This window comes from Aythya marila (genome assembly GCF_965140915.1).
Source record: "Aythya marila genome assembly, chromosome: 7".
Classification (NCBI taxonomy): domain Eukaryota; kingdom Metazoa; phylum Chordata; class Aves; order Anseriformes; family Anatidae; genus Aythya; species Aythya marila.
The window spans coordinates 3,065,982-3,083,631 of record NC_139048.1 but is presented as its reverse complement, the minus strand read 5'-3'; the positions used below and the strand labels follow the sequence as shown (position 1 = coordinate 3,083,631).

At 40.0% G+C, this 17,650-nt stretch overlaps 1 protein-coding gene across 1 annotated transcript in view; it reads right to left on the bottom strand.

The window, feature by feature from the left end:
* Positions 1-17,650, bottom strand: part of LOC309880197 ((E2-independent) E3 ubiquitin-conjugating enzyme FATS) — a 63,679-nt gene that overhangs the window by 32,489 nt on the left and 13,540 nt on the right. Inside the window, exon 2 of the mRNA XM_082764800.1 lies at positions 294-382. Coding sequence (XP_082620926.1) covers positions 294-382 — 89 coding nt within the window. The remainder of the gene's footprint in view (positions 1-293; positions 383-17,650) is intronic.

Below are 17,650 nucleotides of genomic sequence, written 5' to 3'. Positions count from 1 at the left end.
TATCTAGAGAACATCTGAGACAGAGTGTACTGATACTTGGGATACCACTTAATTTAGTCTCCTGAGAGGTTTTTAACAACCTTTCCCCCCCACAAAACAAGCATCTCTTTTCCTCTCCAAGAGCACACAGAACTGCAGCCTCCTAAACATCATTTTATTTGGCTTTTTGGCTGCCTAGGCTGAACCCAGTTAAACAAAACCAAGTCCAAGCACACTGCTCAGCCATCAGTGACTGTTTTTAAACCCGAATGCATTCTGCTGACTGTTAACTACCCATTACTTATTTATCATACCTCCACGGAGCTTGATTTTCTCTCCACAGCACTCTCCTGCTGGAGGCCCGTGCATGTCCTGTTACTGCCCCACTGTTTTTGTGCTGCTCCTGGGAAACAAATGCAGGGAAAGAAACATTATCATCAGCGTCCTGGAGGAGATGAGTGATAAAGTGTAGTTTCAAACCAAGCACAGGCAGGAGGGAAAGAGCTCTGGTAAGTGATCTGATTGCCTTGGGAGCTGGTTACAGGAGGGATTGCATTTCTCCTCCTTCCCAGGAGAGGAGCTTGAAACACTGCTGGGATCCTGTTGCGAAGAGGTGTTTGGGGACAGTCTCACAATCTGTTCAGGGCTGATCACAGCTTGAATCTCTCTACTACTAGTTTACCTGGCTTTAGGCATGTGTCTGGAGTAATTAGGGGAGATGCAAAACAAGGGCTTCAACAAATTTCACTTTTGCCTGGTTTGCAGAACCCAAGAGCACAAATGAGCACATTAAAGAACTGGATGCTATGAGATCCATTTCATCTGGAGTAAGTCACATTTAAACAAGTGTAGTAATTTTCAATCATATTCACATGCTACATGATAATGTCTCTGGTTGAGACGTCATTACATCATTACATCAACCTCTAACTTTGTGATCACCTTTTGTTTCCTTTGAGGGCTATCTCTGCTACAGTCCTTTACAAAGAAATAATTGTCATATAACAGAGAGTCTAGGACACTATAACGATGTATTACATTTGTTGTCAGTACTTAAGCCACAAATTGTTACTTTCTATTTGGTAAAATCTCTATTTGGATGGAAATCTCCTGACATTACTGGATATTTCTTTATATCAACAAGTCACACTATAATGCTAAATAATGCACAGTTGAATCAGTCAAAAAGGCAGTGAACCTGACCTAGCACTGAATCATGGTACCTGCTGGCAAAAATCATGGGTGAGATTCCCTTGGAGCCTGCTCCCCACTGTTGTGATGTGCAGCAAAAAGGAGGTGTTGCTCCTTCAGAGAAGGACCAGAAAGATGGGTCCTGAAGGGACAAAGTCCACACATGTCCACAAAGAGCAGAGTGGTAACTGCTGGGTGGGCTCCATGGAAAGGCATTGTCAGCATATCAGGACCCTGCTGAATTACACATGAATACTTTTGCAACGAAAACCTGCCACATATGGTGTCTTTCCCACTTTTTTTAAACAACTAAATAGGAAATAACTTGCAGAGAAGGATAAAGATGAAATTGTTGGATTGAGTTAAGGCAAGACCTCAAGAAATCCAGAGGTTTCACAAACAAAGCGGATGTAATTAAGGCAGCAACTTTGCTATCAACATTTTCCTCAAATAGTTTACAGTAAGAAAACCACAGTTGTCTCAGGTCGAGCTGAGAAGCTACAACAGGAGAACATCAACTTGTGAATGTCAAGAAGCGTGCAAAGAAATCCAAAATTCTGGCTTGAGATTAATCAGACCTAGAAAGATGTTTTGCCAGATGGTCTTTCATGAGTTTCATTCAAATGTATTTTCAGCACAAGAGAAATTACTGAATACCATGGGGTCAACCAAGAACAAGTTGTCAAAGTCCACCACGTAAATTATGTATAATCTGTAAATTATTCTTAAAAATGTAACCTCCTGGGATAGCAATAGGTAAGACCTTCCAATTTCACACAGACCTCTTGAAGCAGCTCGGTTAATTCTCAATCATTTAACTTTAAAAAGTAGCTGTTTCTGGAGCAGGAGATATAGGAAGAAGTGAGGTGGGAAGAAGAAAAGGGAATATGTATTTTCTTTGCTTAATCATCCAGAGAGGAGTTTTGCATTGTATTTTGTATCCTATCCTGTTCAATGACATTCTTATGTTACTATGGGAATCTTATTATTGAAAAACACTCAAACTTTTGGCAAGTCATTGAATGTGGTTGCTGAAATAGATTAAATGACAGTGGTGGCAAAAGCTCTGGTAACTTCCTCATTATTATAGTCTTGGAAGCTTCAGAATTGTTAATTAATATCATCGGAACAAGCAAAAATCCTTAAATAAAAAATAAAAATAAAATAAAGAGAGAGCTTGAATCTGTGTTTGTAACGAAGACTCTACAGAGAGCACAAGGGTTTAGCTGAGATGTGTCCCATGCAGAGTTTTCATGCAGATTCTCATTGCTGACAAAACACACAGCACTGTAACTCTTGTTACACAATGAAATGCAAAGTTCAGTCTTTCCTTGGTGAAAAAGCTTGAAAGAAATGGCATTTCAAGTACTTTCTGTCTCTGTGGGGAGAATGAGAAACTTATTTCTCACTGAGTTAAATCCCGAGGATTTGCTTAACCTCCCCAGCCCTTCCCTTCCCACCACAACCCACCTCTCCAGCTAATGAACCAGAGACATGGCGAGGAACAGGAGCAGTTCCTGGCATATGAACTTTGTCCTACTGCATCTTCACTCCCCTTACCACCGCCGCCCCCCGCCCCCCATACTGTTTGTTGAACCAAATGATACGCTCCTTGGCAAGGCATCTGAACATCCGGCTACAGACCAGGGTTTTCCTAATTACAGAGTGCAGCTGGAACCGATTCTCCCAGTCTCGAGTGCCTGGATGTCTGCCTCAGGCCAACTGGCAGCCGGCTCAGATAATGATTCAGAAAAGATGTACTCAGGACTCAGCTTGCTGAAGCACAGATAAATTGCAAAGGTGAGGGTGCTGGTGAAAAATAGTGCACCGTGAGTATTTGGCATGCACAGGGACAGCCTGGTTTGTAACCAATGAAGGTTTTGTGCAGCACTCGAGACTCGCATGCAAACAAGCTGTGGATAACGCTATTGTACCAGCGTTGCAGGTCTTTACTGGAAGCATGCAGACTGCCGTGCTGGGGTGGCCTTTGGTGACAGCCAAAGTGACACCAGGCAGAGCTGGAATGACTTTAGAGCACTCGCCCTGGCCTTCTCTCCATTTTTTGTCATGAAAGTTGCATGTTTCATTTCTTTACTATTCATATGCTGACAAATTTCAAATGCATGTCAGCGCTTCTGATCTCTTCTGTTCTGCTCAAAGCCCCATGCTGACCACATCTGACATCTCTTCTGAGCCACCAGCATCACCTCAAAATGAACTCCTGGAGCCTCCAGCACTTCCCTCAAAACACAGTAAAACAGCATCACAGAACATGCATACCAATATGAGAAGGGGAGAACTTCTCCATTTCACTAAAAAATGTCACTTTTTGTTGATCCTTAGCTCATAACCTAAAAGACCTCCAAGGAGAACTGGACTCTCTCCCAGGTCCATGGCTGCTGGGGTCACTTCAGTCTCCAAACTGGTGCCATCAGTGCCCAAAACCACACAAATTTCCCCCTCAGGGCCTGGGAGCAGAGGACATTGATGGCTTGGCTTAGGCACAGGCCCAAGAGCAATCACTCAATTAACACTATGTCTTTGGCATAACTTTAAATGTTTTTCAAACCTATTTCTCTTGTTATGCATTATTCATATTTTAAGTTATCTGCAGCTAAACCATACTGTTAAAACCAACTTGGAGGAATTTGTTTATACCTAATTCTGTTTAAAACATCATATTTGTTTAAATTTTTCTGTGACTTATTTAATTCAAATACCTGTGGAAATCTTGAGGAACACAGTGTCATTGTTAAAGATTCACTGCTTTCCCTCTCTGTAAGGGCTGGAAGAAATCATAATTCACTTTTGGAAATCTGAAGTGAGTCATCCCCAAAAAACATCCAGACATTACAGATATGCCTAAGATGAAAGCCAAGTCAGAATAAACACCAGAACCAAATCCACTTCTCCTGGTGTTCTTCATGTGTCATAAAGAAACGATACCATAAAGCTGCAGAGAGTACTGTCAACTCTAAAATAAATCTGAACAACCAAGCTAAAGTTCGCAGGCACAGCACTAAAAGTAGAGAGACAAGTGCTGAAAATCCCTCACTGTGCTTAAGTTCCTGCTGATATTAAATTTATTTATAGGGAATCTGCTGGAGAATGTTGGGTTTGCTTGTTAGTGGAGACAGTGATGCATTTCCAGAAGGCCCTGGCGCAGGCGCAGTCTTGCCCTCCTTCAGGGATCCTAAGCCTTCAGAAGTGGAAGGGATCCTAAGCCTTCAGGGATCCAAAGACTTCAGAAGTGATCTCCAGTCCAAGAAGGATGTGCTGTGTCACACCGATGATGGTCTGATGGCAGCATCCCAGTGAAGGTGGGGCACAGGCATGGGCAGGTAGGAAGGTGACCCCACAGCCACACACGGAATTTACTTTCCTTATGCTCTTATAAAAATACATCTGATTTTCATCTCCACGGGGTCTGACATTCAGCTACCTTCATGTAAGAGCAGACAGCAATTTTTTCTAAGTTAAGATACTTAAGGAGCACACGTTGTCATCCTGATAGCTCAAACGCAGCTAGAAACCACACTGTACTTACCCATCAAGAGAGGATGGCAGAGGGAGAGTACATCAGTCCTGTTACAGCATTTTTGCTGCACCTCTTGTTACAAGTACTAGGCACCTACTTACAATGGGGGTCAAATGCAGTATAGATTTAAAGGGAGAGAAAGCAGCTGCCAGCTCTTTTCTTGAAATCTTTCTTGCAGTGAAAAAAAGCCAAACCCAATATAAACAAGTACCTTGCCACAAAAGAAAGTGCTTGAACACAGTTGTACAAAGATAACAGTATTTTAAGGCAGCTTTGCTGGGAAGATTTTCAAATCAGGCTAAGCAACGCAGCCTGAAATCACTTCAGTGTGAACAGGATTCGTTATGTAAACAAAATAGAAAAATATTTTTTTAAGATGTCAGGATGGATTTTCTTCTATTACAAGCAGCATCGTGAGATTTGTTAACTGAATTATCTCTCCCTGCTTGCACACCTTGAAGCTGTAGCTGACTGCCTGCAGAGATGATTACAGGATCCGCCACGGAACGGACAAATGAGTTCTGGTCTGCTATCAGAAAGCCAGAAGTCGTAAATCTCTCATTATCCATGCCATTAGAAGCAAGGTGCTCATCAGGGGGCTAGAAAGAGCACAGGAATTATATCTTGAAACCTATGCATAAGAGAAAAATACTGTGTTTTCATTACACACTTCTATTACTCTTTATCTTCACTTAATAAAGTGGGGAATTTTCCCCAGCATATTTGTCACACAAAACCACACACACACAGAGTTAACTAAGAATATTCTTAATTTTTCCTTTTCACCTTTCTCCTCCACAAGTTTTGTTTTGTTTTCTATTTATTTCTTGGGGTTTGGGGTTTGGTTTTGCTCATTTGTTTGTTTAAATTTTCAGCAGTATGGGGACAAACACATTCCTAGGTTTCTCGAGGCAGCATAAGCTCATGCTAACAAATCTCAGTTCCTGGACGCAGCAACTAACTCAGCAAACCTGCCGAAGCCCAGCTGTGTAGACATAACTCAGGCCAGAGATTCAAATGGAAGTACACAGGAAGATTTAAGCTGACATAGATTTGATTTCTTTAGTCTAAATAACATGGCACTGGAGCTCCTTTCTGGAGCACTTCCAAAATTTGTATAAAATACGGTAGGAATAGAATGGAGAGGCTCAAAGATGGGGTATTAGAGAGTATGATATCTAAGGCATGGAGAACTGGGTTGAATCATGAGGGATACTCTCATGTAATAGTAAAACCATTTATTTCATAATTTTTCTTCAGTCATTTTGTCGTAGAAATGGAAGAGATGCCATAAGTGTCACAGCTTTCTATTCTTATGGGAGACGAAGGAAGAAGCTGGGACAAGGAGTGAGTTGCTGAGCTCCCCAGTGCTGATGAGCCAAACAAGGGAGGTCTTGAAGCTCCGTGGCTTCCCTGCTCTGATGACTGGTGGACTGGTCTCTCTCTGCACTGCTAAAAGAAAAGCAGTATTGTCCATATATTTCACTGGGATTCTGGGTGATGGGTACTCTGTAGCTTGGGCACATTTTCCTAAAAGGATTTTGCAAAAACAGTGCGAGATTGGGTATAAGCAGCAATAAATAAATAAATAAAGCCACTTATCTCTGTAATTTAAAGGCATTCTGAATACCATTCCTAGTTCAGAACCTTGCACTGAGATTCATTAGTATCTATTGTACCATTATTTGGTTTATGTCAAAACAAAGATGCAAGTAATAGAAACATTTCATATATAAAGAGCTATTGGAAGTGGTTCTCTACCCCTCCTGAAGTCTCCTTCACAGAATTTTATTAATGCATCTGCATTTTAGTGACCACGTTCACTTCTGAAAGCACAAGAATGTTTAAGACAGACAAAAAAAAATCTTCAGTGACTGTAAACATGACAAATGTTGTGCATAAGCAAACAAAGGAAAAGCAGTGCTGCAGCCAAAAAGTGTATTTATGAAGAGTTATTTTAGCATTGCTACGTGTGTTCATGTAAAGGCCATAACATACACAAAATTTGATGGTACAAATGAGTTTTGTAAATAAAAATTCTACCAGTGTTACTCAGAACTGGTAGCAATTATAAAATGTGTGCATTTGTCTAACGCTGCTCATGTACAATAGGAGCTAGAGGTAATTCAATATTTCTTACTTTTCATCTGCTTTTGTGAGAGCCTAACTTTAGGACAAGAAACAGTAAAGAGGATAAGAGAAAACCTGTGCACTGTCTGCTATGCATGCGTTTTGTGACTCAATATATATCCTGCTGCGGGGATTTTGTTTTATTGATTTTTTTTCCCTGTTAATACTCTTAATACAGTGGTAGCTTCAGGAACTGGTAGATGCTGTGGGTACAGATGCTTTTGTCAAGACATCAAGAGTAGAGATTCCACAACACATTTATGTTAGTCCAATTGTGTTTCCAAAGCACAAAAAAAAATAAAAAAAAAAAGGATGTTCACATGAGCCAAATTTGACACTAAACAATTTGTACAACAGAACTAAACTCAGTGCAGCACCACTCATGCCAGATTTAAAATAGATCTTTCATGTTACTTTCATATAATGGAAGCATTCAGTTTTCTATAACACTTGGGATAGTATTTATTTCTGAAAAGTTGTTCACATCAACTGCTGTGATTACAGACATCAGAAACTGCTTGATAACAGTGGATGCAGAAAGCTAGAAGCAAAAGAAAAATTCAGAGTTCACAGGGTAAGAACACAATAGGCAGGATTATATAAGTACAAAGCCTAAAAAGTTAGAGTTCCAAGTCTCCAGATCTATGACGAAGCAAAAAGAAGCCTTTTATTTTACAAGAAGACTACGCAGCTCCCACTGATTTCAGTCACCGCTGACTTGCCGTAACTCTAAATCTAACCACCCTTCATGCAGGTGAACTTGGTAATTATTCTACCACGTAAAACTTTCCAGTTGGTGAGATAATACACACGCTTGCCTTTGAAGGGAAGATAAAACAAATCTCTGTTTATGGTGTGTTTTTAACACACAGGCGTGCTTTGTCTGATGTTGAAAATCAGTCTTTTCGAGTTGTGCTGCAACACGTTTGGAAACACAGATCCTTCTAGAGATTGAAACAGAAACACAGCAGTAGGAACACAAAACAGGGCAGAGGAGATTTTCTTTTTATCACTAGGTTCAGCGGTTCAACATAACTGATAACTGGTAATTGCCTTTTTTTTTTTTTTTTTTTTTTAAATCACTCAGACTTACAATTCAGAAATGAAGGGTGCGGAAAAGCTCAGAATTGATGATTAAATGTAAAAACCCTCAGAACCTTAACTTTTGGCAAGGAATGACATTAAGAGTTTGCAGGCTCTCTTTTGGTGGCAGATATCACCCAAATGACAGCAAGTGGGGCTGGGATTCTCCAGCACCCACTGCCCCCTGCCCGAGCAGCCTGGGCAGACCCAGCAGCCACAGCTGCTTTTGCAGAGAAGCAAGAACCTGCTGCCTAGCAACAACCCCAAACTCCTGATTTTTCGTATCTGCCATTCCTTGAGCACAGCTAAAAGCTCCAGTGCCAAATTATTGTATCAGAGCTGCAACAGGTGGGTAAGAAAATGCTTTTTCCTTTATTCACCTCAAGACTTCCCTGCTCTATGGTGTTGCATTCATAACACACACGCTCATTCCTCCATATCTTGTGATACAAGGCCAATCTGGAAAACATTTCAAAATATGAATGGTTATATTCACAGTGGTTGTCCCGCAGGAGGTACTCCTGTGAGTAAAGTCTTTCCCATACCTATAGGCACACAAATACCCGGATAGCAGGGCACAGCTATGCTTGCAGGAAAGTTGTCCCCGTGTTTTAGAAGTCCTGATATTTTTCTTATTAATTTACTGCAGGTGAATCAATTAAAAAGGAAAATAAAACAAAGCAAAACCAACCAACCAACAAACAAAACCCTTTTGGATTGTGCTGTCTACTCGGATCAAGGAACTTGATTTGTGTTCAATCTTTCTGTCTGTCTGACCTGGGGCTTTGGAGCTCCTGGACAGTTTTAACCAATGCAATAGAAAGGTCAATAGCTGATCTCCAGCATGCTTACTGCAAATAAATAAATAAATAAATAAATAAAATGGTTTTGTAGAAAAGACAGGCCACCACAGAGACATCATCACTGGGTCTTCTCTGCATGACCCAGAGCTGCCTGGCAAACAAACCAGCCAGCCAGGACATCCACAGTGCCACAGGGGCCACAGCTCTTTGTCAGGAGCAGCAAGGAGGCACTGGGGACGGATAAAATGGGATGGGCGAGGAGATGCAGAGTTGAGAGAGCAGCACCAGGGTGAGACTCGGGGTACTGACTCATGGGCTTCATCAGCTTTGCTGCTCACATACCCACCTCTTTCTTGATAGCCTCTATTTCATCTCTTTGTTTTCATTCTCTAAAAAAAAATATAGAAAGCTCATGCTAAGATTATGGAAACTGAGAGGCTTTTCAAAACCATAAAGGAAAGTTAAGTGCTGAAGGCTGACCTAATGATGCCATAACTGCTTGACCTCGGTACTGCTGTGCCTTAGACATAATCACATACAGCTGTCCTGTTTAAAGTCACATAGCAAATCATAACTGGAGTAGTCACCTTCCTAATTTGCCTGCTATGATAGTCATGGCATTGGAAATCCAAATTTTACTACAGAGAATACCTGGAATAATGTGGTGTGCAGTAATAACTGAACAGCTTACGTTGGTATAACTGCTGAAGCAACTATCTATCGAAGGCAAAATTAAGTCGTTACGGATGATTACCACCACCACTTTGTTTGTCCTACAGTTTTTCTGTTCAGCAACGATCTCTGATCCAGAGCCAGGGCATAAGCCATTAAATAATTTAGCAGCACTCTGCATCCAGCACAGCTCCCCAGCCACATTCTGGCCCCTCTCAATTCCAGTATTCCTGCTGGGCACTCTGGGATGAGAGTTGATCCTAAGGGTCTCCTCAAATCCACTACTTAGAGGAGACAGACTTTGCTGCGTGTGCTTTCAAAAGCCTCTTGCTCATCAGCAATATTCTCTCCAACATTAACTACCATTAAATTCTCCCGCTAGAAGCTGCAGAATGACCTACAGGACATAAATTGCATTTTGGGGCTTAGCAAGGAACACACTAAGCGCTCACTACCCCATGCAGGATGCATCTGCTGCTCAGTGCAAGGCTCAGGTGGGATGGCTCCTGCATACCAGGTGGTGATCTGCCTAAAGCCAAGAGCAACGACCTTTGTGCACAGGGGGAGATTCATCCTCACACGGAGAGCCAATGCAATCCTGTATGCCTTGGCAAAGGAAAGATTGGGGTAGAATCTTTTCTTGGGAAAGTTTCAGCTGGAAATTTGGGTTAGACATAAGACTGCAGCCTATCTGCATTGCTATGGTCCTCATGTAAACTGTATTTTAGGGTGTCCATGCTCTGTTTTGGGCTGGCTCCCAGCTGAACTCTCTCACAATGCAGCATGACTCTCCCCCTCCTTGCCCTCTCTAACCCTAGAAAAAGTGCCAGAGAAAAAATCCTGTGAAACAGCCTGTATTTTTATGGATTAGGTTGCAATGATGTACATGACCTTCTTGTAATGGACTTGCACATGCATTGTGCCAGTGGGTTACTCACTGCCAGTCACATTAGCTGACTCAGTTAATACGTGCATCTGCAAACCCCAATGCCAAGTTCCACCTGGTTTCTGAATCCTTGTGAAAATGCCCTTCCCATCCCTCCATGCACTGTGCCCAGACACTACAAAACCACTGCAGGTAGCTGAGAGAGTCCAGTGAAATATTGCTGTTTTAACCAGAACATGTTATCCCTCCTCCCAGAAATCAAGATTTCACTTCTCCAAGCAGCATGTAATGGCTTTTCCCCTTTCTCACAGCACAACTACATCATCTTAATTTTTTTGAGGCCAATAAGCTCAGGTAGATGTCTTTATTGGATTACTGGATGCAACTTCCATTACCTTTAAATGATTTTCTAGGGCAGGGGGTAGCTTCAGCTATTATTCAGCTGTTCAGATCTGACATTTTTCCATTTCTACTCAAAAAAAAAAAAAAAGAAAAGTTATCTTGGTGAGTTGTTAGCCAAGAGAAAAAATGAAGAACAGCTTGGCTCTTGCTGGGGCACACAAAAAAGTGTTCTGAGAGCACCCTGAAAGCTGTCCCACCATGAGAATGAGAACAGGGTCACAAGACAGTAACATTTTGTTTTAAAGCATGGACATCTATTCTCCTGCTGGAAGCATAGAAATCTTGTGTTTTGTTCCCCATGATACATTCATGAAATCTACTTTGTGGGGGTGATAAACAGATGTGTACACACAGGTATCGATTATATTGAGTATTGCATTGAGTATTACAGCTGAAGTATTTACTGGAAATTAAAATCCTACCAGTTGAAGCCAGCTGTAGAGGATCAATGCAAAATTCATGTGCTGCTGTAACCACTCAAAACAGTAAGGTCAAATAATGGCAAGAAAGAAAAAGCAAATTCAGGGCTATTGTTTTATACACTGCTTTATATATCCTGTTAATTGCAATCCTACAGCATGTGCTGATGTTACACATGGACACACTGCAGAGATACCTGGAGTAGCAGATGACATGATGGAGCTTATGCTCAATTGGGTTAAAGATCTTGTCCTCTGAAACAAATCAAATCACAGACTTTCAGGATATTGCCCTTCTTTTAAAGAATGAATATATATATATATATATATATATAAAGACACCAATAAATGAATAAATACGCTATTTGAATAATTAATGGGGTAAAAGTGATCTACCATGTAAACAAACACTTCAGCTGGTGATTTATGTTATTTTAAATAAAAGGGCAAAGATGTAGCTCATACTCTAGACTGAAAGCATTATTCTGGAAGGTCAGTCTAGTCTATGTCACTTTGATTTAGTACTGTCTTATTACTCTAAATGTGGTACTGCATTAGTTACAGTAATATTGGGATTAACACCCTGGCCAGAATGTTAATGCTGACAGGTATATAAATGCAGATTTATCTACTTCATTCAACATTTAAGGAAAGTTTATTAATCCACAATTGGGTGGCGGTGTTTTGCCTTTCTATCTTCTTTTATTAAAGCAAGCACCAAAACTGAGCACCTGATGTCCCCATACCTTGGGTATCAGTTAATGTTTTCAGGTGCAGCAGCTATAGTGATAGGATAATGCTGGGATCTGTGAGATTTCCCCCTTCTGACACCACTGCCTGTTTAGTTCCCTGTTGTTTTAAAGAAGTAAAGCTAAATCAGTAAGATGCTATTGACTTCCCTGAAACCAACCGAGACACAGATCTGACATTTAATTGACTGTTCCAAAGCCCCTGCTTTTCTACCACAGCTTCTAATTAGTGGATGAAGATCTTGAATACACTAAACCCAAATTATTGTAACTTTGTGCTCCAAATTATTGTAACTTCAGGCTCCAAGGAGCCAACCCCAAAGGTATCTCCAGGATCTGGGTCAAAAGTAACTGAGAGAGAAGGAGGGAAGGAAGCCCCTGTGCAACGTGAGGCTGTAGCAGAGCAGGTTGCCTTGACAGAGGAGTTTCCAATACCTTTGCCTTCAGCAAGTTCTGATAACAGACACTGCTTTCTGTGAAGAAATAAACAGCTTTATGTCACTGACCTCTATCACATATAGCCATGAAATCTGAGTGCAACTGTAGTTATTTGGTGCTTTTCAGATATTCATTTCTCTTCCCTGGTGCTTAAGAGGGCTGACTGAAGGCAGTTTATACTAGATTAGGCTTCCGACACTTTCATGCATTATAGACTTCAAAATACAGCTTTTCCCTTTCAGAAGGTGAAAATGTTGAGTCATTTCTTTTAAAGACTGGATGGAGGTTATGGCTCATAAAAAGAAAAACCCGGCAGTTCAAAGCTGGCCCGAGCGAGCCGCAGCAAGCCGGCTGCACCGCGGAGCAGAACCAGGGCCCGGGGACTTGGGCTCCCTCGCGTCACTCTGCTTGCCCTTCCCGTCTTAAATCAGCCAGGCACTAGCAGCTTATCCGAGATAATAACACGGATTAATAAGGGCTCATCGGACGGCACCGTGTGCCAGAAATAATTATGGCTTAAAATGCAAGAGCTTGGCAGGAAAGGATTGTCATTTGTGAAGTCAGTCCATTTTATGGAGAAATAACCCACATATTACAGTGAAGGATAATTTGGCAGTTAACAGTTTCAGTGGCTCAGAGACATAAAAGACAGACCCATCAATGTGTAAGATTAGAAACAGTTAGGCCCTATAAGGTAAAGTCATCAGTTAGAAACTAGACTTGTCCTGGGGACATTTTGTAAATGATTCCTCAGGGACGAGTAAGACGGCACCTTTGACTTACATGATTTGGAAGGGACTGAGACCTAACTTAATTTCCTGGGATGCAGTAACTTCAGTAAAAAGGTATTTTTAAATATGAAACATATTCCCTTTCTCTAAACAAACTAGGTATATTATGCTCTGGAATAGTAAGAGAATTAATCAAAAGACAGCAAGTAAATGGCTGCTATGTGGCTGCCAAGTAGAAGATGATATAAAACTATACAGAACTGAAAAACCTTTGATAAGAACATAAAAAGATCTGTTACATATTCTTCAAAGGATAAAGTTTTATTTAATTGTGGTGAACACCAAGAAGTTTGAGATACTATGTTGCTTATTTTTTTTAAATTTGTTTCTCCAAATGCAGAAGTAATAATAAACACTGATTGCCTTAGATAAAGCTAATTCTTTTCCAGAAAGGATGAGTAACCTGCTTTTTCTTTAAAACCACTCATTACAGAAAAACAGACTTGCAGCTTTTCACAAAGGGATACTCAGAGCTATTTTAGATATTTTTGCTACTGAATTCCCAAAAGTGCTTATGATCTTCCATTTTCAAGAAAAGACTTGGCAGTTTGTACTGGAGAAACCAAAAATCTGAAGTTAACTTTTCAGCAATGATTGCTTTATTTACATGATCTATATTCTCCCAAGAAAAAATATCACCATATGATACTAACATTTTTCTACCATAACTCAATACTCTGCATTTTTGTCAATGCAGAGATGGATCATTAAAGCCTGGAAGCTAAATGGAAAAGTATTTTAAGGACAAACTAAAAGTGGAGCAGGAGAGACATACTGATTTCAAAGAGAAAAGAGTACCAAGATGACACATGAAAATTTACACACCCCATCATGCTGCTTAAAGGAGACTAATTAAAACTGCATCAAACTTACGCATAGGCACATCAATGCTAAAATATGAAAAATACTGAAGTTTTTAGCTATATGATAACTTCTTTCTTTTCTTTTCTTTTTTTTTTTTTTTTTTTTTTTTTTTTTTTTTAAAAATTTGTAAGTAGTCTTAGAAGCAATTTGATCTTCTCTAATATGATGGGGGAGACAGCTCTATTTTTATTTATTTTATAAAGGAATTGTCTTCAAGCTTTTGTAAGTCAATTTGGAGTTATAATCTACCACAAAATGTCTGTGAAATTATACAGTATTTGGGATTGCCTGTAGAACTGTGAACTCAATAAACCATATTTCAGACAGACTTGGTGAAGAAATATTAAACCAAGAGTTGAGCTATAAATTAATTATCACATACAACATATCCACAGTTATTGTACAACAACTAAAAATATGTAACTGGTATGATAAGCAAGACCATTCACTTGAGCCCCACACAGATCAACTACCAACAAAAAAGAAGTCACCATAAGGTCACACTGGGGTTGTACAGAGCTGTTGTACATTAAATGCTGCCATGCCCATATTTTGTGAAAATGAACCACTCATCGTAAACATTTAGAAATGGATTAGTGTTTTCTTTTAACAACAGTGCAAACATACAAAGTGATTTCTCCCCTGCACCACAATTTCTGAGCCAGTTAGTCTGCCCCACGTGCCATTTCCCTGGATACCCATCTGTGCACACTGCAGTTGCACCAGCAGCTGTATTAGAGAAGTTCAGTGGGCTTTACAAGAAAGGAAAATACAATCACTTATTCTGTTTCTGGTAGAAGAGCTTGATGGTTAGTCAATCACCATTAGAAAAATCAACAACAATCTAAATGTTCAAGCATTTCGAGCCTTCAAGTGACCTTTCAAGAGGATTTCAGTTCAAAAACATGTTATGAGGAGAAGCTATGGATTTTGGAATTCATCTTATATCCAAAGCCTTTGCTAAATGTCTCGGAGATTGCTAGAAATGTAAAATAAACATCCGTGGGGATCAAAGCAAGGAAAAAGTGAATTATGGAAAAGGCAGGCTGGTGTCCAACCACTGATCTGGGTCAAGCAACATATATAGATAGCTATTTGTCTTTGATTACGTGTGTTGGAAATACAACTTGCAGCGTTCAGAAGGAAAACAATCTCTCCTCAGAAAGTCAGTTAGAGAAACTGAGGAAGACAGAGGGATACAGAGCAGGAAAAAAAATAAAAATAAAAAAAAATCCCATCCTAATAGAGCAGACCATGCACAGGAAAATGCAACAGAGGAAAAGAAAGATGAAAGCTTTATTGGGAAAACTTAGAGACCAAGGAGGCCTGCAAGAAAAGCCTGGCTCCGGCTACCCCAGAACAGAACAGCACAAGTAATGCTTTGAAAGGTGAGAGAGTGTTCTGTTCCCCGCCCCACCTTCCCTCCTCCTCCAATAAAAACTGCAGAAAAGTTGATGGATATAAAAGTCTCCTTGGACACAGAGGATAAGGAGAGTTTCAGGTCAACAAAAATAAAATTTGCAAAGAATAGCCAACACAAGTAAGATTGCATTTATACATGGAGCATTAAAATAGCAACCAAAGCAATACTCTGCAAGTTCTAATAAGCATAGAAGTGCTGAGTAACCCAGAATGTCTGTTTGTTTTAAAAAAGGCAGATATTGATATCACAGGCATCTCAGAAATATGATGGGGTTAAGATAAATCAGTGGACACCACGCAAGACAACAACAAAACAGTATGAATTATATAGAAATAGCAGAAGATCAGGCTGACAAATGAGCAGAGCCAAGAAACAAGGAAAATATACAGGAAAATGGATAAATAAGCAAAATGTACACAGCTGTACCTCAACTTCTACTAAAACTCAATTTCCTTGCTTAAATAGAAGTATACGAAGAACAGTATTGTCCCAGAATGGCCCTGAGAGGGGACCTATGCTGCAAAATCAGAGGAGAATAAATAAGTTGGGATTTGTCAGCCAAAGTCAAGAGGAATGATATGATAGAGGCCTAATAATAATAATAATAATAATAATAATAATAATAGTAATAATAAATCACAGTTTTCAAAAGGTGCTTGGGAAGAGGAATGGGGGGCTAAAACTACTGGCTAGACTATTTAACATGCAGACTACAAGATATTTTTTCTGCACAACACAATTAAATTGTGAACCTAAATGCCACAAACCTACATAGAGAACAAATTCAGAAAGCAATTAGGCAAGCTTATGGAAGGTAAGTACAACCTTGGCATTAATCAAGATCATGGAGAGGCTGCTCCGAGCTCAGGAAGGTCCCTGGTCCTTGGCCGAGGACATCAAGAAGGAGTGCCAGGAACAACGCCGTATCCTCTGCCCTCAGTTTTTTGGCCAGAATTGGGATCACGATGTAACTGGATCTTTACTCTGACCTAGCATTGTTGGTATGTTCCCATCACTATGCCTCTTAAAAGACACTGTGGGCACCATTTAGAAATATTCAGAGGGCTGGCAAATAAGTTTATATGTTCTAGCACAGGAGGAAGAGAAGACCTAAAGAGAAAATGCTGAAGTGTTTTTTTTCGTTTGTTTGTTTGTTTCTTCGTTTTTTTCTTGTATGTTTGTTTTCAGGCTAGATTTTTTTCCTTGATAATATTCAAGGTCATAATGACTTTAAACTCCCATGCACAGCCAAATGGTAAACTGCAAGTATTTGTGAATGCCAGCAAATGCAGTGTGTTACTGGAAGAGGCTGCAACTAAGAGCCTAACCCACCTTTCACATAAAACCAATCTGCAAAAAGATTCTAGCATCCCCAAGGAGCAAATTGTACCAATAACTCCATAATTCAATTATCTTATTCTGTATAAAATGCAAAAGACACAAAGGCAGTTCATAGCCGCTATTCTCTTTGAGATATATTTACAGAGATATTCAATAAATTAAGCAGAAACCATTTTAGAGGTCCCACTTCAAATTTATCTGTGCCAAAACAGCATAGGCTGAGCTGAAGAATAAACCTCTGTTCTAAAACAAAAGCGAAGCTGCTTGATGAAGAACAAAGCAGCACATTCAAGGTTTTTGCCCACCCGTGTTATGGGAGGATACTCTGGAGAACAAGGTGCATTGTCTGCGGGGCTGTTTGGAGGCAGTGAGGGATTTATTGTAAAATTTGTCAGCAACAGCAGTGAGGTCACCGTGCCCTGATTCACAGCAAACGTTCATCTACCTATAACCCTATTACACTTTGCAAGCCAACTATTTTCTTACCTAACCCTTTGGCTTGAGAAAACATGTATTTACCTGATAAAGCTGTAATTCTGCATCAACATTCAGCTAATTGGAGGTTTACTGTTATTAATTTAGATAATATACATTCATCTTACAAAAATAGCTTCTAGCAGCTTCTTTAATTTAACCTTTCTTTTAGCCTTCTTTTTTTACTGTCACACAACTAGCAATTCAGTGCTCACAAATGACCTCCCGTGCCCCAGTCATGCCATAACAATCAATGGTGGAAAATTCATAAAACAGATTAAATTCTGCAGTGTTTGCTTTGATGAATTAGTAGAATTTGTTTGCTCTAGCTGCTCAGAGTTAATCTTTGATTTTTAGCTGAGTGCACTGCATTGGAAAAAATAAACCAGGGACACATATTTTTGTTATTTAAACAGCTATAGTGGAAATAGGGCCCCACCATTCATTGCAATTAAGCTGATGTTTTA